This window comes from Rhinolophus sinicus, linkage group LG05 (genome assembly GCF_036562045.2).
Source record: "Rhinolophus sinicus isolate RSC01 linkage group LG05, ASM3656204v1, whole genome shotgun sequence".
NCBI lineage: Eukaryota > Metazoa > Chordata > Mammalia > Chiroptera > Rhinolophidae > Rhinolophus > Rhinolophus sinicus.
In genome coordinates this window covers 9,168,180-9,188,959 of record NC_133755.1, presented here as the reverse complement: position 1 = coordinate 9,188,959, position 20,780 = coordinate 9,168,180, and the positions used below count along the sequence as shown (strand labels likewise).

The 20,780-nt window shown below is 39.4% G+C and overlaps 1 protein-coding gene across 2 annotated transcripts in view; it reads left to right on the top strand.

Annotated features, from left to right (window-relative positions):
* Positions 1-20,780, top strand: part of NBAS (NBAS subunit of NRZ tethering complex) — a 269,220-nt gene that overhangs the window by 53,523 nt on the left and 194,917 nt on the right. For both annotated transcript variants that reach the window (XM_019751941.2, XM_074331709.1), the window contains exons 12-19: positions 2,471-2,599; positions 11,039-11,102; positions 12,190-12,383; positions 14,235-14,492; positions 15,151-15,276; positions 18,409-18,560; positions 19,479-19,619; positions 19,881-19,959. In XM_019751941.2, the coding sequence (XP_019607500.2) occupies positions 2,471-2,599; positions 11,039-11,102; positions 12,190-12,383; positions 14,235-14,492; positions 15,151-15,276; positions 18,409-18,560; positions 19,479-19,619; positions 19,881-19,959 (1,143 nt within the window). The remainder of the gene's footprint in view (positions 1-2,470; positions 2,600-11,038; positions 11,103-12,189; positions 12,384-14,234; positions 14,493-15,150; positions 15,277-18,408; positions 18,561-19,478; positions 19,620-19,880; positions 19,960-20,780) is intronic.

The window sequence follows — 20,780 nt, the reverse complement described above, 5'->3', positions numbered from 1 at the left end:
CAATGAGTGAACCTTGAGTGTTAACGGATCTTAATTAATTGTACACGGTGTGGGCGTCTGTGTTAGTAGGAATTCCTCGGAATGCCCCCATAGTGAGGGCCTGGCTAGGATGGGGGTGGATGCATGAAACAAGCTGGAAATGTTGATATTTGTTTAAGCTGGTGGTTGTGTCCAGGGGTTTTCACTGTACTGTAATTTCTGTTTTCCTTCATGTGAGTGCAAATTTCTACAACAAAATGCTTAAAAAAAGGAATGGTAAGTTTGCCGTGTGGCTATCATAGTATTAAATGAAACCAAGGGGATCAAGAACCCTCCACATTAAAAGCAATTGGTACATTTTAGTTAATGTATTTATTGCTTAATTGTCTAGAAAGGAAGGAAAGGAGAAAAGGGAGGAAATAAGGAAACAGAGAATTTAGCACATTCACTGTTTTCCTGGTCACGATGCTGTTGTTAAATTATTTACATTATTCAGTATATTTTTTTGTTTGTTAATGTTAAATAGATTCATAACCTTTCTCCTTGCTTTGAGAGCACTTTTAGTGGAGTTGTTTAATGAAGCATTTTAACACTTGGGAGTTAGCATACAGGTCATCCATGACTGTTGCTCAGGTGGCAAAGATAATAAGGTATACATGACCATGACCTCTGCTGCGGAGCCTGCCTATGGCTCCTAGAAAGGCTGTGGCCCAGGTGAGGGCCGCAATCATGGGAGTGACGTGGATTAGGATGCAGGACTCGGCATCGAGTTCAGGTTCTGCTGTCTACACTCGAATGATCTTGGGCAAGTGTCTTAACTCTTTTGGGTCTCCATTTTCTTCCTCTGTAAACTCTGAAGGATGGGCGGGGAGATCTTTTAGCTCATAGAAATCTATGTTTCTGAGGCTCTCCTTATGCAAAACCATGGAGCTTCTTGATGTTAGAGTTGTGAAAGGAAGATGCCTGTCCTTCGTCTTCTACTCCTGCCCCTCTCCATCACAGGGAAGGCATGTGATATATTCAGAATCTTGCTTGAAGTGCTTTTGCTTTTATTGATTCTTTCCTGGGTCCCAGGCATTTATATTTTAAACTTTCTTACATTTAATTCTGGCATTCTAGAATAGACTTGTTATATCCAGTTAAGGTGATTTCAGCCTTCAGTGAGATTAGAGGATGTTAATCTTCTCGTCTACCCACTCATCCAGCAATGTTTCTCATGTCCTGAAATTGTTCTGTTTGTTTTTGGTGGCGAATGTGCCTCAGTCAATTTAGAGTCGAGGGCTTAAACTCTAGCGACTGTCGAAGTTAGGTAGATCATACCGTGAACTGAGCCAGGTGTAAACTCTGGGTTTTTAGTAGAGTCGTGTGTAGTTTCCAGTTCTGTAGCTGATGTTTAGCCTTAACCTTGGGCCCTCATAGAGAATGGTGGGGCTTTGGCTGGGTGGAAAGCCTATGACCCTTCTCAGGGTGCATGTGCTACCTCGTCTCACCTGATTGTTGTCGTCTGGGGTGGGTGGGCCCTGTTTTGCCAGATTTTCTAAATGTTCAGGAGAAAGAGGGTTCTGGGCTACTATTTTCAGGTCTTTGATTTGTTCTTTGTGGGTATAAACTATCTTAGATCCTGTCCGTAATAAATGCTTGAATGGGAAGCAGATGTCCAGTGGTGTTTGTTCATTCTTTTGATTCTGTTGTAAGTGGTAGGGAGGTGACGCCTGGCTTGTTTGGTGTCTGTCGCTGTGGTAACTGAGCAAACCTGGTATTCGGTAGGAAAGGACAGGGATTAGCTAGATTAGTAGGAACTGAAAGACAAGACTTTCTCTGTGTCCCTGCGGTTGGCCATGTGAAATCAGTGTCTTACAAGGTTTCTCTCCTTTTGGCAAACATTAGCTTCCTTAAATTAGAAAAATCTGCCAGCAAATCTGGAACGTCTTAAACATTGATAGTGTCCCTTAAATTAAGGAATGCATTTTCTTCCTTGTGGCCTTCCAAGGCTCAGCCTTGGATCCTTTTTTCTTCCCTCACGCTCTTCTTGCTTCTCCCTTTCCTTCTTATCCACAACATGAATTTGTGGCCTGTTTATGATGTTTAGAATGTTCTAGACATTGTGTACAGAATCTTATAAAGATGTGGACCCAAAATTCAAGAAATTCACAATGTACTCAACATTAACCCATAACAGTTATTGAGAACTTATGGTAATTGATGTGTGATGCAAAGAAATATTTTAATAATGCTCTCATATTTGGGTTTGGGGTTATATATAAATTATAACACTATAAAATAGATTTTTAAAAAACCTCCTTAAGGGTAAGAATCCTGTTTCTCTATGCTAGAGCACATTTATAGTGTTAGGAAGCTGTTGGAACCCTTAAGTTGGAGAGATCATGTATGACATGGCACCCTCTAAAGAGTGTTATTAAATCCTGGAGGTCATTTCTACTCAGCTATAATTCCCTTGCTCTGACATTCATGTGATATAATTACTGTGTAGGATGGGATCTTTAAGATGAGCCTTTCTCCAGATGGGACCCTCCTTGCAGCCATTCACTTCTCAGGGAAGCTGAGCATCTGGGCCATTCCGTCTCTGAAGCAGCAAGGGGAGTGGAATCAGGATGAGCAGGTATGTCTCTTGATGATCATTATTCTTAGAATGGTTCTTGCTTAAGGGCGAGTACTGACAATACTAATCTCCTTTTGTTGATATTCTACTGTAGTTAGCGCACAGATATTATTTAGTAACATTCCCAAACTTTAATTAAATTATAATATTATCAGCATAGGACAGATTAAGAATAGAGTAGCACTGTGAACTGATTTTAATTTGTAGTGCAATGCATTCTGTGTGCTGAGTGTAATCTGGCCACTGCATTCTCCATTCCCCATTTTCTCATTCCAAAAGTGCAGAATGGACATGTTAGTTTTTCAGCAAAAGTCAACTTAATTTGATGAAGGCTCTGGAGGGTCAATATTCTAAAAGGTTACAATTCTTCCCAAATTTTGCAACGCTAATATTCTCGGGCTACTTAAGGCTTGAAGAGAGTAGCGTCTCTTCACTCAAAAGGTAGATCGTGAAGATACAGAGATAGAACTGTTAGTTTTTTAATGTATTAAAAAATGATGGGTTTTCAGAATTAAATGATTTAGTTGTTTAGAAACATAGAATCAACATCTATTATAATTTAAAATTATAATTTAAAATCACGATGAGCAAGTAAGGTCTGCTCAGATGATGAATACCATATGTTGTGATAGAGTGATGATTTAAAGAACAATCTTCTCAAGTACGTACAGCCTATGTTATAAAGTTTTTACTCTGATGATTATTTTGCATTTCAGGATTTTACGGGTTAATTTTCCTTTCTGTCACTTCCTCATTCCCCTTTTCCTATAAAATGTCTTGTCACCAGTTTTGTTAGTTTTGTAATTCTGAGACTGGAGCATATTCCTTGAATGATCTGAATGGATGTTTTCTTCCAGAATTCTTTTAAATTTCATTGCATCAGTTAAAATGCACTATTGAAAGAATTCTTAATAAGCAAACAGCACTGATTTTTTTCAGAGTAGCAGAGGAGGAAGAAGTGGATTTACATTTTCTTACTCTTTCCACAGACCTAAATTTTATTTGTTTTGGCTGTTCTTTAATGAACACTTCTTTAGTATCTTCAACACAAGTTTGGGAAGATTTATTTTTCTCCTTAGTTGCTATTCACCTTGAATTTAATTTGCTCTCCACCTCTCTACCAGTCTGTCTTGCTTGATCTAGATTTGTTCTCAATAGAAGGGGTGTTGCTCAGTCTTCAACCTCAGTAGCTAAACAGAAGGGACATTCTCTTTCCTCTGAAATTACAGCTGACCTGACTTAGATGTTCACTCTAGAAGTGGAGTGGATCAACTCTCAAAACTGTGTTTTTTAAAAAATGTGTTTTAGCGAGGCACGTCAGGTAATAGATGCAAAAGGTACCCAGTACTTTTCATGGTTGTCAATGTATAATGAGAAAATGTTCAGTTTTTATCATTTGGGAAGGTCCTTTTGTCCTAGTATATGTACATTTTACATTTGGGCTAATTTTTTTCTTAGATGGTGAAAACTTTGAATATTAAAGGCATTATCCTCTCCCCCGAGCTTTCTGTTTTCTTATTTTCATTCACCCAGTAGAAATACTAACCGATTTCTGGAGCACACTTAATATTTTATCTTATGAATATCCTAGAATGTCACACATGTGGTTAAGGGCTATTCAAGCAAAATCTCTGTTAGTATGCTTTTTTGTTTACTGAAATTATGGATATCCTTTTTGCCTGCAAAGATAAATTACATCTGTTGTTCTCTGTATTGGCCTACACTCAACTTTTTAACTGGTTAGACATTTTTTTTGTCTTAGTTGCCAGTCAATGTCATTATAATCCATTACTCTTTAACTCATTAATGTTATTTATTAATTAGAATTTTATAGTGATTCTATTCAAATAATTAAAAATTGATTAAAAACGTTGAAGCTCAGTATGAGTTTCAGAATGAATAAGTATAAATCAGTAGTTTGGACTTAGGTCATCTGAAACGTAATGGGATAGGAAAGGAAGGAAGTTTGAAAACAGCAAAAGAAGAGCATGGTGGGCAGAGATGAGTTCTGGCCAGAAGTTCGTCTCTAGTGTTGCCCTAGTGAGAGTCTTTTGAGCAGAAATGCCCTGAGAGTTTAGAAGAGCAGGTCATCAGGAATTGATGCAGTCTGATTTTTGTGTTGTACCTCAGTGAGCTTCCATCTCCCGTGCCGTGGCTCGGATCCAGTGTCCCCCAAACAGTCTGCCGAGAGACCACTTGGCGATGCAACTTCATTCTCAAGCTAGTTGTATCTTTTATTACAAATTTGCACATCTTTAGGGTTGTATGTCAGTCTCTCCTGATTTGGTTGGTGTAAGTTTCCCCTGAATGCCCGAGCAAACTGGAAAAAATAGGTTTTTGGGCTCACAGAACTGAAAGCAGGACCCTGATTGCCACCACTAGGGACATTTAGCAGGTAGTGGAATCCTGTGCTGAGGCTTAGGACAGAGGCTTAGCAATAGTTACTGAACCAAATCCTACTTTCATGGCCACTCCCACTGCTGCTCAACGCACCTCATTCCAGAGTCTGTCCTGTTCTGGGACCAGTGGCTGCCAGCCCCTCCCTTTTCTTGCTCAGCACACGGAAAGATGGAAAGACTGCCCTCTGCGACCCCTATTAATTTTAGCCTCTAAAGAAGTTTCTGTTCACAGTTGAAAACAGAGAGATCATTTGATTTTATCTGTTCTTTTCTTTAAAATTCTAAGGTTACGGTGAAAACGCAAACTCCTTTAACCTGCCATTTTTCTTCTCTGAGCGTTACGCTGCTTCATGCTTGTTTCCTGAGCCCTCCTCTCCCTGCTCCCTAATTTTTTCTAACCCTTTCTTCTCTTCTTTCTGAACCTTCATTCCATCACACACAAACCCCTGTGAGGCCCCACATTTTCCCAGCACACACGGGTCTCTTCCATACACTGAGATCAGGCTGACGTCGCTCAGCAGGATCGAGGGGCACACATGCGATGTTCGTGTAGCTTTTACAGAACTGACCCTGATCATCACATTGCTTACTGTTTGCTGAGCACTGGTCCCAGAGTTATTCAACACGCCGTAGAGCTGACATTTGATTTTATGTCTCTCAGACTCTGATGTCCATGCTCTTTCCATGACCATGTCGGGAAAAGGGGGGAAAACCCCTAATAATTAGGCTTTATTTATTTGATGATCTTTAAAGAAAACAGGCAAATCCTTTTTCTCAGTGAATGTAACACAGATTTCTTCAGCCCTCTCTGATATGTATCACTCTTGAGCTAGTTAATGTGTACCAGGTGCTGGAATAAATACCAGAGCTAGCCTGTCATTGATAAACCCTTACCTTAATAGTAGATATCCATAGTATTTGTGTGGTGGGTCAGGAGGTGGGGTGGTAACTCTTTTCCAGCAAAAGGAGTTTGAATAACCATACTTTGCGTCAGTCTATCGCTTGCATGCTGGGGATTAATCGCATTGGATTGGGCATTTTAGATTTGGACTTTAATATATGAAGGGAGTCATTAAATCTAGCATGCGAGAGTGAGTGCTGTAAAGCTTGTATGTAACAGTGCCATGAAGAGTAAGTTGTTAGTGTATTCATAACAAATCATAGAAATAATAAAGTTTATTGAATTGCTACCAATGCAATAAATCACAGTCTTTGCCCTTAAGATGTTCATAGTCTTGCGAGGGAAATTATAAGTCAATAAATAACATGTTAATATTAAGAAAAGCTAGGCTCAGAGAAAAGGCACATAAATTCAGTGGGTAGAGTGGGCGAGAAGGGTTGTTGGGAATAAATAGAGTTTGTACAGTCAGGCTTGGCTCTTCACAGAACAATTTTTATCTATTTTATTTGCTTCATAGCAACCCTAGAAAGTAAAAAATGTGTTTATACTCATTTTAATGGATAGGAATAGTGCTTAAAGCAGTTAACTGAGACCATGAAATGTTAGAATGAAGATTCCATTTTGACTCAGGTCCTCTGACGTCATAGACTAAGCCTTTTTTCAGAGTTTCTTCTTACAGTGCTTAACACTGAGAAATACTGACCATTCTGTGGAGAAAACAGGTACTTGCTAAGCTATGCTATTAATGGAAAACAAGGGAGGTGTAGCCCACGTAGTTCCTATGAATGAGCTTCCTGGCGCCATGCACTTCACGTGTAGAGACACTGGACATGTGACATTCATAAGTGAGTGGTATATTGTGTGCTCATCACCAGCTGCTCTTACTCGTCTAGCAATCGTCAAGTGACGTTGGGTCACCCAGGTCGGACAGGGCTTCGCTTCTCTTTGTGGCTACTGTAGGAAATGAATGGGCAAGCTATTGAGTTTACAATAGGTGCCATAGTAATATAGTATGTAGTCAGAGCTTGTAATTTTAGCTTAAACATCGCCTTTGAAGAAACTTACCGTTGCCCTGTACAACCTTAAAACTCTTGTAACAGATTGTGATTTCTGCTCATCTGGGGCTTCATGTAATTTGCTACTTTATTAGTTTTCATAATGTGCTATGTGTGATTGAGTATTTTCTCTATAAAACCTAATGATTAAAGATAGTTGTGGAAGTGTCTGTTCTGATTGACTTCTATCTAGTTTTGAGTTGATTAAATACTTGGGCTTTCATTGTCAATGTGAAAATCCATCTGGCTAGAAATCTGTGAGTATTAAGTTCTGTTCATGTCTGGAATAGAGTAAAATTGCTAAAGTGATTTTTGCTTCAAACATTTCCCATATGTTTATATATTTACATCTCATTTTTGGCCTTAAGTTTTCTCTGAAGAAGTTTTATTACTTACCTATTTGTACTCCCTTAGATGCGGTAGACAGGAAAATTATCCTTTTCGTTTTATTTTCTCTGTGACACATAGTAGGTATGGACTAATTTTGTTAAATGGATGAACCAATGAAGGATAAGTGGGAAGATGACAGTGCCTGTGATTAATCTTGATATAATCCAGAGCTGTTTCCACGACTTCATTAGACTGAGCTCCCTGAGAATGGGCACTGACAACACATTTCTTCCATGGGACCTAACGAAGGGCTTGGCATATTAAGCACTAATGCACATTTGTGGAATGAATAAACTTTTGAAAGATTGCTTTTATGTTGTTGGAGGAAAGGGCTTCATTGTTCTTACCTTCCAGCCATTAAAAAAAATCAACAACAACAACAAAATACTTAGATCTGAAGAAAATGTTGGTTTAGCCATAATAGCCTTTCTGTACCAAATCTATGACTGTATTCTTACGACATCCGCCTCTATGTAAAGCGCTGCCCTACACTGTAAAGCGAGGGCACCTTAGGCTGTTTGCAGACATATGGTAGCATGTCCTCCAAAGAGGAGTGACATGGAGGTTGCTTCTCAGAATGTGTCAGCATGGTGCCAGGGGTGAGTACCTTCTGTGCTCTCGTGGGGGTCACGGGAGCTCCGTGACCCTGTCCTCAGCACCAGCCTGCTGTGTATTAGATGTCGTAAGGCATAGCCAGGTCGCGGTTCTCCTCACAGATGGGGTCCTCAGAATGGAAGGTTTTTGAATAGCACGAGGAGAGCAGTGGGAATATCAGGTTTGAAAGTGGTGAGGGACAAGCTGTCAGTTTGCTGGTCTGATATGCTGCTCCTGCCAGAAGCAGAGTTAAGTTTGGAGTTTTATTTGGGCTTCTTTCTTAAATATACTGTGCAGATAGTTTTATCAAACTTCCACATATTGTGAGGTTAAACATTTAGTTCAAGTATTGAGAATGAATCTGCTACATACCGCTAAGCGAAAGGCCAGATAGGTGTATCTTCCAAAGAAATTAAAGCAGGTACTCAAACAAATAGACCTACGTACATGTTATAGCAGCACTATTTACAACAGCCACATGGTGAAAACAACCCAAATATGCATTAAAGGAAGGATGGATAAACAAATTATGGTATATATGTGCAATGGAATATTATGCAGTGATGAAAAGGAAAAGTACGGAGACACGCTACAACTTGCATGAACCTTGAGAACATTTTGCTAAGTAAAAGAAGCCAGACACAAAAGGTCACATATGGTATGAACCCATTTATATGAAATATCTGGAACAGGTAAATCCATCGAGACACAAAGCACATTGGTGGTTGTGGAAGTTGGGGAAATGAGAATGGGAAATACCTGTTTAATGGGTAAGCAGTTTTACTATAGAATGATAGAAATGTTTTAGAACTAGAGGTGACACAACATTGTGTATGTACTAAATACCCCTGAGTTCTTAATTTTAAAATGGTTAATTTTATGTTATGTGAATTTCACCTCAATGAAAAGTGACATTATTAACTCTCTTCTCCTCATAAAAACTCGCAAACAAAAATGCTTGTAATTAGAATCTGATGTCCTGTACTTTAGTTAATAATAAACTTAGTATTTTATTGTGTACTTTTTGTTCACACTGGTCTCTGACTGAAATGCCTTTCCTCACCCATTTTCTGTATCCAAATCTTATCCAGACTTAAAAGCATAGCAGCATAAGGCTTTCTTTGTGCCTCTTGAATTCCCTTCATCTTTCTCAAGCCCAGATGATCTCTTCATTCTTTGATGACCCCTGGCACTTTTACTGTACGTCTTTTGAGGGCAGGTATCTAATAATTTGGTCTTGGGTTAGTCATTTATATCCATTTTTAGCTTTCCTCAGCTTGAGTGTGGGCCTTATAATGTCTGATTTTTTTCCTCTTTCTCTCTCACGGTGTAAGTGCACAGAATTCATTGACTAAAATAGCAGAAGAAACCACACTATTGAAAGAGTGTAGGAAGATTAGTACTGTGTCAACTAGTTTTCCTCTAGCATAGACATTCTAATTAGGGCTCAGTGATTTCAATGATTGGTTCATTCATTCATGCAGCATTTAGCTACTATGATGCGTGGTCTGTATAATGGATCTGGATGCAGAAGAACAAATCTTCACCTTCTGTCTAAAACTGTATTTGCAAGAGACAGCCATTATTTAAGCCATCTGCACGGAGCAGTCTAGACCTCAAGTGTCTGGAGACGGGCTCTGGTAGGACCATTGCTGTTTGTTCATCGTGCTCTTCCTCATCATTCACTTGGGTGAAGACGAGCACACTTTGAATTCTCAAAGTGCTTAATGCCAGGGAGATGATTTCTGGAAAATAGTTTCTCAAGTTTTTTTTTGTGATGTTTCATTGTGATCTGTACATCTTAAATTTATCCCAGGGTGAATCCTAAGTGGTGTTGTTTGCTGGGCTTAGGGTTTTAAAGTGTTATTTTATGCTCCCCTTGTGTACTCCAGAATGTAAGTAGGGAGACACACATGTGGCATCATATGAATAAATGGTGGTGTTGGGACACGTACAGCTGGTGAGTCAGAGGCATTGGAAACTTCTGAAGTTCCTTATAAATGATCAAATGTGATTTCACTTCAGTGGATTATTTTCAATAGTACATACCTTATTCTAATTCATTGAAACTTGTCTTTTTAAATCTATTTCTTCCCTTAGTATATAAATAGTCTTTTATGGTAACTTTTTTTTGGATAAAGTTTAAAGAATTTTATTTTCTGTTCTCAGGGACTACTCTGAGTGACTTGTTACAGTAGTAGAGAGCAGGAAGTTCTTTCAGGCCATGGGAAGAAATATCGATTTTAATAGTCTAAAGTATTAGCCACTGACAAATTGGTAATGACACATATATGCTTAGTGTATCACATTAGATGACAAAGTGCGTTTGATTTAAGTATACCATCACTTTTTTTAGGCTTAAGATTTCAGATAAACACCCAACTGATTTTTGGTTTTGGGGGGGTTCTTTTCCTATGCTATTGTAATTCTGAACATTACTTAACAGCGAGCCAAGATGGTGTCTGGCAGTGGCTAAATCTGAGCTGCCTTATGATACTTGAGAGAGAATGATGTGTCATTATATTCTTAAAGTTGGGCATGACATTATGTTGCTACGAGATTGAATGGATTCAGTTTGAGGATTGCATGGTTATACTTTTTTGCTTAGGTAACTTTTCCTCTTAGAAAGTTAGAAGTGCAGGTGCCAGGCAGGTTGTGCGTCCAGCCTCAGAGGTATGGAAACCAAGGTCTGCAGAGGTTGCTTTGTGTCGAAGTGGGAGGAGTAGGACTTGTAGCCGGGCCGGTGTTTATTCAGGAGAGCAGTGGCTCTTCTCCTCGCAGTAGTATGTGTGTGAGCGAGTGTGGAATTAATGTTAGCGCAGCTTGTTTGCATTTGTTTTAATTGTATGCTTGCTTTCTTATTCTTATGCATGCTGTTTCCATCAAATTGAGTCCCAATACTCTCATGTGCGCATTTTAACTGTAAGAATGATTGCTTTGCAAGATTATGGAGAGGAGTAGATTTCAACTAGGTATAACCAAGAGATCAAAGGAAGCATCACCTCGCTATATTTTTTTAAATCCGTACTTCTTGATGATGATCTCATAATTCTCTTACATTGTTGACTGAAGAAGTCATGTGAATATTTTTCACGTTTAGCCAGGTTATGATGACATTAATCCTGACTGGAGACTCTCTACTGAAAAGAGAAAAAAAATCAGAGGTGAGTTGTATGAAATATGATAATTAAAACCTTAAAAGACTGTTATTGTATAATGAAGGCGCTCTTTAGATGACATAGTATGTGAAGGGGAGAGAAAAATCTTCTTTTCACTGTTTTAGGTTCTCTGGCTGGGGCCCTGTAAAATTAGATTGACAAAAGACATAATCGGAGAAGAACAAACATGCTAATTAGTGTGTGCGTGGCGCTTGCACATGGGAGCACCAGTGATAAGGAACTCCAAGAGTTGTTGGAAAGGGCTCATAAAGCATCCTAGCAAAGGAACAGTACATCTTAGAGAAGTGACAAGACAAAGGAAAGGAACTCTGAGTTCCTCAAATTCCTTCAGCTTGAAGTATTTCTTACGTCAAAGGGGCCTGTTTTGGGATGGCATATTCTGATCCCATCACAAGTTTACTAGGAAATAGCGTTGAAAAACTATTATATGTCTGTCTTATGATTTTAAAAAGGGTATGATTCTCATTGTTTGTCTGAAAAGTGATACATGAACATTTTACAAAACCTTTTATAACCTTCATAATTTGTACACTTTGTACACACCTACCTTTCAATTTATTGTGTTGAAAATGGTGAAATATACTGGGGGTGCCAAAAAAATGTATATGCATTTTAAGAGATGTTATCTATGTATTACTTTTCAAGGTTGAATTGAATTATGTAGCAATGTATAGTATGACGTTCACTCAAAAGATGGCGTTAATCAAATGAATGCTAGTGTCATTCATTCTATTACAATTTTAATACAGTTTTTTCCTCTCTTAAAATGCATATACATTTTTTTGGCACCCTCTGTATCTGTATATTCTTCAATTTTTGAGATGAAAAGCCTTATATATTTTACCTCTGCATCCCTGTAATTCTGGACTTTGGCAAATTCTTGGCACCCAGATGTTAATTAAATAAATTACCATTTTGTAAAAATTTGAGTGATGACTTACAGTTTATTTTTTCTCATTTAACATAACTTTAGGGCTCAAATATGGTTTTTAAATTGATTATTGGACTAAATGTGTTGTGTTTAAACCACATTGACAAGATGCATTTGTATTGATTTGTTCTCCCCCATTAGATAAAGAATCCTTTTACCCACTGATAGATGTAAATTGGTGGGCAGACAATGCAGTGACTTTGGCTCGCTGCTCTGGTGCTTTGACAGTTTCCTCAGTGAAAACTCTGAAGAATTTACTGGGAAAATCCTGTGAATGGTTTGAACCATCACCTCAAGTCACTGCTACTCATGATGGAGGATTTTTAAGTTTGGAGGTAATGCTTTCCCATTTAGAGCGACCAGTGTGTTTGAAAGTAAACATGTATTTCACTAAAAATCTAAATATCTGTTTTTTGTTTTTTTAATTTAGTTATTATCAAATTTTGGCTTTAAAAACAAAGATATCTGATTGGAATCTGAGATTGTGGGCAGTATAAAAAAGATCTATTGTTTAGCCAGTTAAAAAACTTGGATTGTAAAAGAATGAAGAAAATTTAGTCATTTTGCTCTCTATAGAGCATTTTTTTCGTTCACTGACGGTAGATTTTTCTCTTTTCTAGATTAGTCATCTTAAAATGTAAAAGGTATTGCTACTTAAGAAATATAGTCTTTAACCTATTTCTATGAAGTATGACAACTTAAAAATTTTGGTTCTTTTGGTAAGAAAAGCTTATTGATCGTGATAAAAATACTGGAAAATAGAGGCTAGTAGTTTGAAGTTATGTTCTGATCATTTAAAATTCTCATTTTAAGGCTTTTTTATTTTTTAAAGATTGTGTTTTTTTTTCAATTGGGGAAGGGGAACAGGACTTTATTGGGGAACAGTGTGTACTTCCAGGACTTTTTTCCAAGTCAAGTTGTTGTCCTTTCAATGTTAGTTGTGGAGGGTGCTGTTCAGCTTCAAGTTGTTGTCCTTTCAGCCTTAGTTGTGGAGGGTGCAGCTCAGCTCCAGGTCCAGTTGCTGTTTCTAGTTGCAGGGCGCACAGCCCACCATCCCTTGCGGGAGTTGAACTGGCAACCTTGTGGTTGAGAGGACGCGCTCCAACCAACTGAGCCATCCGGAGGCATCTCAGCTCAAGGTGTCGTGCTCAGTCTTAGTTGCAGGGGGCAGAGCCCACCATCCCTTGCAGGAGTCAAGGAGTTGAACCGGCAACCTTGTGGCTGAGAGCCCACTGGTCCATGTGGGAATCGAACTGGTAGCCTTCGGAGTTAGGAGCACGGAGCTTCAACCACCTGAGCCACCGGGCCGGCCCCTCATTTTAAGACTTTTAAGGGTAACGACCTTCAATAGCTTCATTTCAGTATAGATCAACAAGTATTTTTTACCTTAAAGTTTGTTACTGAGTGTAAAGATTTAGCGAGAATTATAGCTTAAAAATCTAAGCCAACTCTGTTAAGTCTGGAATGAGAGTTATCTTTAACAGTCAGGCTTTCACACTCAGAACTTTGTGAAGCTATTAGACATTTTTAAAAAGGGGAGGGTGGGAGAGCTATTCTCGGTAAAGCAAAATGTTCATGTTCATTTTCTAAATAGATTAAAAAATCATCATCTTATTTTTCCACAGCTGGTATAAAAATATCAAAAGTGAAGAAATTAACATTCTCAGCTCCTTCATTTCCTTAAAATAATTACCAAGCATAATTTATGAGACCATATTAATGACCTCTTATTGAAAGAGTCTTCAGGGGCAGCCGGTTAGCTGAGTTGGTTAGAGTGCGGTGCTCTTAACAACAAGGTTGCTGTTTCGATCCCCACATGGGCCACTGTGAGCTGCACCCTCCACAACTGAATTGAGACAACTACTTGACTTGGAGCTGATGGGTCCTGGAAAAACACACTTAAATAAATAAAAGTTAAAAAAAATAAAAATAAAAATAAAAAAAGAGTCTTCAGTTTTGGAGATTTGGAGCCAGTCGTCTATGTGCATGTTTCTAGACCTGTTGATGTTTATAATGTTTGTTGTTGAGTGCCTTTGAATTTCGTTCTTACTCTTAATCACGTGCCTGATGTAATGAATCAAACTGTAATATTTTTAATTAGTAGAATTAAAAACATTTTTCTCGTTAACTCTAATACTTGTCTTTAGTTCATCTCTGTTAATTTAGCATCTCCTTTTTTAATTTAGTGTGAAATTAAACTTGCCCCCAAACGATCTCGTTTGGAGACCAGGGGTGGAGAAGAAGATGAAGGAGAAGAGGATTCTGATTCTGATCAGGAAATGTCTGCCAAGGTTCGCTACTTTGGTTATGTAAAACAGGGCCTGTACCTAGTGACCGAAATGGAGCGATTTGCACCGTTGCGGAAACGCCCACGGACCATCACTAAACACTACCGCCTCGTGAGTTTGCGCTCTACAACCCCAGAGGAGCTTTATCAGAGGAAGGTGAGAGAGCGTCGGGCTCCTAGCAGAGTTCGCGGCCGTCCAGGTTTTATGTTATGTTATTGAGAAAAACAAATTTTTCACTAAAGATACTTAAAGAGGAATTGTCATGTAATTGACGTGTTAGAAATATCGGCATTATAAAGCTTTTGAAAATAATGCTCATCTTGGTGACTGAAGAATGAAAATAAAAACAGTGGATAACAGATGCATTTACCTAGACTGATTGCTCACTCTGTAGCTTCCTGTGGCCTCCCCGCTCTCACCTCATCTGTCTCAGGACAGCTGGCCCCTCAGACTCCAGGAGGTGAGGGAAGATGTATGGACTTGCTTTCTAGTCAGGGCTCAGTTCTGAGTGTTCGAGTCTTGTGTGCTGTTCCTGCAGCGCCCTGGGCGGGGCCCTGGCCTAGGAGTCAGGCTGTTGGCGCCGCTTGTTTTACTCCATAAATGAGGGCATGTCACCTGCTGTCTCTTATCTTCCTGTTAAAGTGCTAAAAGAAATACTCCTCTGCCTCTGAAAACTTCTATAAGCCTCTGGTGCCACCGGGCACATGAAAATAATTCAGAAGGCATAACGTGGTGTAGGTTCGTCACATCTTTGTAGTGACCCCGGGGACAATTCGGTCATGTAACATTCCTGTCTTCGTTTCCTTGTGCAAAGATTGAAAGTGAAGAGTATGAGGAAGCCTTGTCTCTGGCTCAGACCTATGGCCTGGACACGGACCTTGTGTATCAGAGGCAGTGGAGGAAGTCGGCGGTCAACATTGCTTCGATTCAGAATTACCTGGTATGTTGAAACATTTTGGTAACATGGTAAAATTCAAATTTATAGAATATCTTTTGGTTATAGGGCTTTATATTAGAGTGCTTTATATTGCTGACTTTTCTATAGCTGATGAAGTGTGTTTTACTCAATCTGGAAAAATTATCCTGTTTTATTGGTGCTGCAACTGGACCTTCATGCTGAAGATGTGAACACCGATACACCAGCCACCTGCCTGGTTTTGGCCGAATCCTTTCTCTTCCTCTACCTCAGTTCTCTCTCTTTCCCAGAAACCACACAGTAATTTGAACAGGGGAAGTTGTAATATTGAGAATTATTTTCTTGTAATGAGAGATTAACTATAAAGGGGTAAAGAGAACACTAAGAAATTCCTTCACCCCTAGGGCTGAAGGGGCATATCCAAGGAGGGAACGGACTTGGAAGGGAGGCCTCTTTGCCTGGGCTGGGATTCAGACCTCATTGGACGACGAATGGTTGTAACACATTGGATGGAAGGGCTGGTCCTTAGTTGTCAAGGTTGGTCCTTAGTTACCAAGGTCGGTAGGCAGGAAAAGGTTGAATGGATGGGCAGGCTGGATGCCTATTGCTGGGGTATGGCAGTGACCGGGGTGGGGTGGGGTGGGGTGGGGGTCAGAAAACCCCAGAAAGTGGTAAGCAGGACCCCCCCACCCCCACCAGAATGTGTGCAGCTCAAGACTGGGAGATAAGGAAACAGCCAGGAATGAAAAGAAAAAAACTCCCACTGGAATGCACGGTGTAGTCCGGGAAGGAACCTGCCCATGGGAGTACAAGAGAAATTCAATGGGAAGTTGTCTTCAGAGGGAGGAAGAGGGGAAGTAGGTGCCCTGGATGCCCCCCTACCTGACTTGCCAAGCCAGCCATAGGAGCTAGAAGAACCAGAGCACTTAGGACTAGAAACCCAGAGCCTTTTCCTCTGCAGTGGCCCTCTGGCGCCCTCTATTGACAAAGCTTAATATTGTGTCAGTGGCAAATGGGAAGTGCTGTCTATCCCATAGCTGGCTGTGAAGAGGACTTTGAAGCTGAGAGGCAATAGATAGGTAACTGACATATTAAGTTTCCCAAATACCCCTTTTCGGTGTAAATCCTGCAATTGGAGTCCTCCTGCTGCCTGCTACCACAGTTAAAGTTGTATGTAGCCTGTATATTCAGACCCTTGGCACCTTTGTGAGGAAGTAGTTGGATTTATGGCATGCTTTTAAACGGGTGGGACTTCTCATCTGACATTTAGAAAGGAAAATATCTTTGTATTTAGGACGACTTTAAGAAATGTTGGGAAAATGTCACAATAATTGTTTTCGCTACAGATTTATGTACATGAGTAATTAAAAATAAAACCATATGTAAAAAGTTGTATGTAAGAAGTTGATGCTTCAACCAAATAGGAAGATAAACTGTTAATCCAAGTACGACATCTGCGATGAGAGAGCATGAGAACATGAAGTAAAGGAGGAAGACAAAGTTGCTAGTATTTTCTTTACAATACCAGAACACCAAATCCGTGTTATCTTTCTGCTTTTGTGACTCAGGACAGTGAGCTCATGAGTTCATGTGTACCCATTTTATGGCTTTTTCTGGAACTCAGTAAAGGACACTTTTGGTCTCTGAAGGATGTGATAAGTTTTAGAGCGACAAAAGCAAGAACTTTTTTTTTTTTTATGAGGGAAAGACTCAATTCAGCTAAATAAACAGGCAGTTAAGAGTAAGATGGTGAAGTGGCAGAGGAGCCGCTTACATGGTGTTTGCTCTCAGGGAGCTTGTCACTTTACTGTGAATACACGCTTTGCGCCTGGGTATAAGTAACCACGCAAGAAGATTCCACACAAATGCTGTGGGAACCCAGTGAGGTAGCAATCAGACAGACCCCGTGGTCACGGAAGGCTTTCTGTAGTGAAGACGTTTTTAGCAGGGATTTGAAAGGATTCAAAGTAGACCTTCTAGAGTTAGAAAAGAGGAAGAGATCTTTAATGGGACAAACTATATGAGCAAATTGAAAGAAAATGAGCCTGACTCATGAGGCCAGTGACTAAATCTGCCCTAATCTTTGCTGTCTCCTCATGTCTACTTCAGTGCCTGGCACACAGTAGGTGTCCAGTAAATATTTCTCGGATGGATAAACGAGCTCTGTAAGTGACCCAGTCTGCAGGGTCTGACATTCCGCAGTAGTGAAATGGGGTTAGAACGACCATTGATTTGGGTTTAGGAGGATGTTGAAAGCTTGTGATGACAGGCTTTTTGTGTTAGGGTCATAGGGGACTATCATGGACTGTGTCGGTGCAGAGGAAGATGGCGTGGAACATGCATTGGAGTGGAAGGGGAGTGGTGGTGGGAAACCCTGGAAGCGTAAGGGGCTCCTGCAGCATCCCAGGTGTTAGGTGTTTCTGACGTAGGCTGGCATGGCGGCCATAGACCAGGGAAGGGGAAATGCGTTAAGAGATATTGGAAGGAAGGGCGGATATGCTAGAATGTGTACAAGGCTATAGGGGATGAGTCACATTTTACTTCACATTTGTAACCACAATGAGTCTCGCAAGAGGGCAAGTCAGGGATTTTGCATGGAATCAGAGGAAGCAGTTCGGAGGGAGGAACAGGACTTGGTCTTTTTAAAGCACAGCGTACCACATCTTTTTATGTTTAAATTGTCACCCACACTTTGTGAGGTACCTCATGGTCAAGTAGATACAAAACTGTGATGTGCTATGCTTCATTAGTTTTCTTTCAAAGTTAAGCATGTTTGTTATAATAGGAGATATCTTCCCTTTCTGCTTTATTTTCTACTCTATTATGTAGCCCAAATGCAAACTAAAGAGTCACTATAAAAGTTTGGAAAGATCTTTTTCTGTTTCCAGTAAGGAGTCCTGAGTTTGTGTTTCATTGTAGTGCGTTAGAAGAAGAAAGAAAGCAGTTGGAACCACATTCCCTGCATCCAGTTCTAGTCACCATCAGGGAATTAATTAGCTGTTTCTGTTGGCCTTCTTTAGCAGCTACCTGTAGCCAAATTCTTAGGTAGCGAGACTCCCTAAGGTACAGCTCTGTAATTCTAGAAGGCAGTTGTGAGGTGCTGTCAGATGTCGTGGGTTGTTCAATGCCTCTGTGTTTTATTTTCTTTGTATCCAGAGTAAAATAAAGAAACGATCCTGGGTTCTTCATGAGTGTTTGGAAAGAGTTCCTGAAAATGTGGATGCTGCAAAAGAACTGCTTCAGTATGGACTGAAGGGCACGGACCTGGAGGCTCTGTTAGCAATAGGGAAAGGAGCGGACGACGGCAGGTTGGTCACAGACAGGTTTGGACTCAAAAGTAAAGGTGACTTTGTGAAAACTTTTAAGCTAAGACATTTAAAAGACTAAGCTTTTCTTTATTTAGGTTATTCTGTAATGAAGCAGTTGCCTTGATCGATGCCTTCTTATCTGAGCTCACAGCTTTCTTTCCTTCAAGTTAAATGTGTTTACATATGCTAGCTTGGTGATGCTAAAGAAAGAGCAAATTTTATAAACATTGAATGCAGGCCATTTCTAAGCTGTGGGCTTAAGGCACATACCTGGGTGAGCTGGCCAGTCCGATGAACCCCCTTAGGCAAATGTGGGCTTCATTCACTTTCTTTATGTGTGGCATCAGACTGGCTGCTTCACAGAATTACCTTGAGTGGTTCAATGATGTATCTTGGGGAAACACCTCCTGAATTTGAAAGCACCATACAAATGTCAGCTAATAAAAATAATAACGAGGTTATTTGCTAAGTGCCATTGCTCATCAGCTATTTGGAACTTTTTGTGAGATAGAAATGTGATAGTATATCTGATAAATAAATGATGTAAATGAGACTGACATTCATTACCATTTTCAGACCTTAAATATAAAGGATTCTGACAGTAAATGGGCAACATTTTCTTCACATTGGGTGAATTTAAGCTCACATGTTTTCCTAAGTAGTTCTCAATTTTTTTATTTTTTAAAATTTCTAAATGTTATAATTACTGAGGACCTGGTGATTTTTTGCCTATCCTGTAGATATAAAGATTGATCACTTTACTTACAATAGTAAAAGCTTTCTTTCAAATAATTGGTTGTTTTCTGTGGAAATCAACTTAATAATAAAATCCATCAAAGTAGAGGATAGCACCTTTTCACTACCTGAAATAAATAAATAAAAATCAAAATAGAGTTGGGCTTTCTTTTTCTCTTACAGATTCACATTACCTGGCGACACAGACATTGACGGTATCTCCTACGAGGAGCTTTCACTACCTGATGAAGAGCCTGCCGGGAAGACAAAGGCGAAGGAACTCGAGAAGAGACGCAAACTACTTCAATTAGTGAACTTTTCAAAGTAAATGATTTATTACTGTTCACTTGGTAATTTCTTGAAAATAATTAGTCATCTGAGTGTGTTCTTTACTAGAGATAATCGCTCTACATTATTTCAGCAACTTAAATCAAGTATGCTTAATATTTTATCCTTGTGCTTTTGTGTACTGTGCCATGAATTTGGGGCTCAGTGGACTATTGCTCATTTTTATTCCATTTTTAATTCTTAGAGAAATGTGCTCTGATGTAAGTATAAATGGCCTAATACAGTCCTTCAAAACAGGTTGACACTGGAACAAAAGGAACTCTGCCGCTGTAGACTGAAATTATTAACCTACTTAGATCGGCTCGCAACATACGAGGTGAGTAGTTATAATCAAACCAATTACAGTCATTTGATCTGTCATTGTCAGTGCTGTGGCTTCCCTAATATCTGATGTTCTTGGTCTTCAGAGCTACTTATGTGGCAAAAATACATTTTGTACAGAAGCAGGTTCTCTTGTATATCAGTTTAGTTAAAATTAGAGATTGTGAAAGGCCAGAAGTTGTTTTGTTGGTCTAGGGAATAGGAAGGCTTTAGCCTCAGCAGTGTATTTCTGTTTCCTACATTTATAATCCTTTTCATTTGCTTTGATTTTACATTTTGATTTTATATGACGTATAGCTGTCACCAGTACCAAATTATAGTATATACTGGGTTTTAATAATCCTAATATGAATATTTCTGGTTCATTTTACTTTAATAATTTTTTAGTGGGTTGAACTTAGTTGGTTGAACTTTGATCCTAATTATGGCCAGAATTAGGCACTTGAACATAAAAAAGCATACTTCATATTTGTTTCTTCAGGGACACAAACATGTCCTCATGTTGGGCATTTCAATAGCACTCTGCATGATAAGGTAAATTTAGGTACTGTCAAAGGTGTGAGAAACATTTCAATAAATATATATAGCTTAGATGGCTTTTTCACATGACCCTCAGAGCTGACGTTACCTGGGATTTAATATAAATGTCTAACCTTTGAAGTTTGACTTCACTTGCAAGTTACTTCCTCAGTCTGTTACACCTCCCTTCTGTGGGAGTACCTCTCTTGGCTCTTGGCTCTGCTACATAATAGGCACTCAGTAAATGTCACACCCAATAATGTGACGCCCATCCCCAGAATAATGGAGATATTTTGT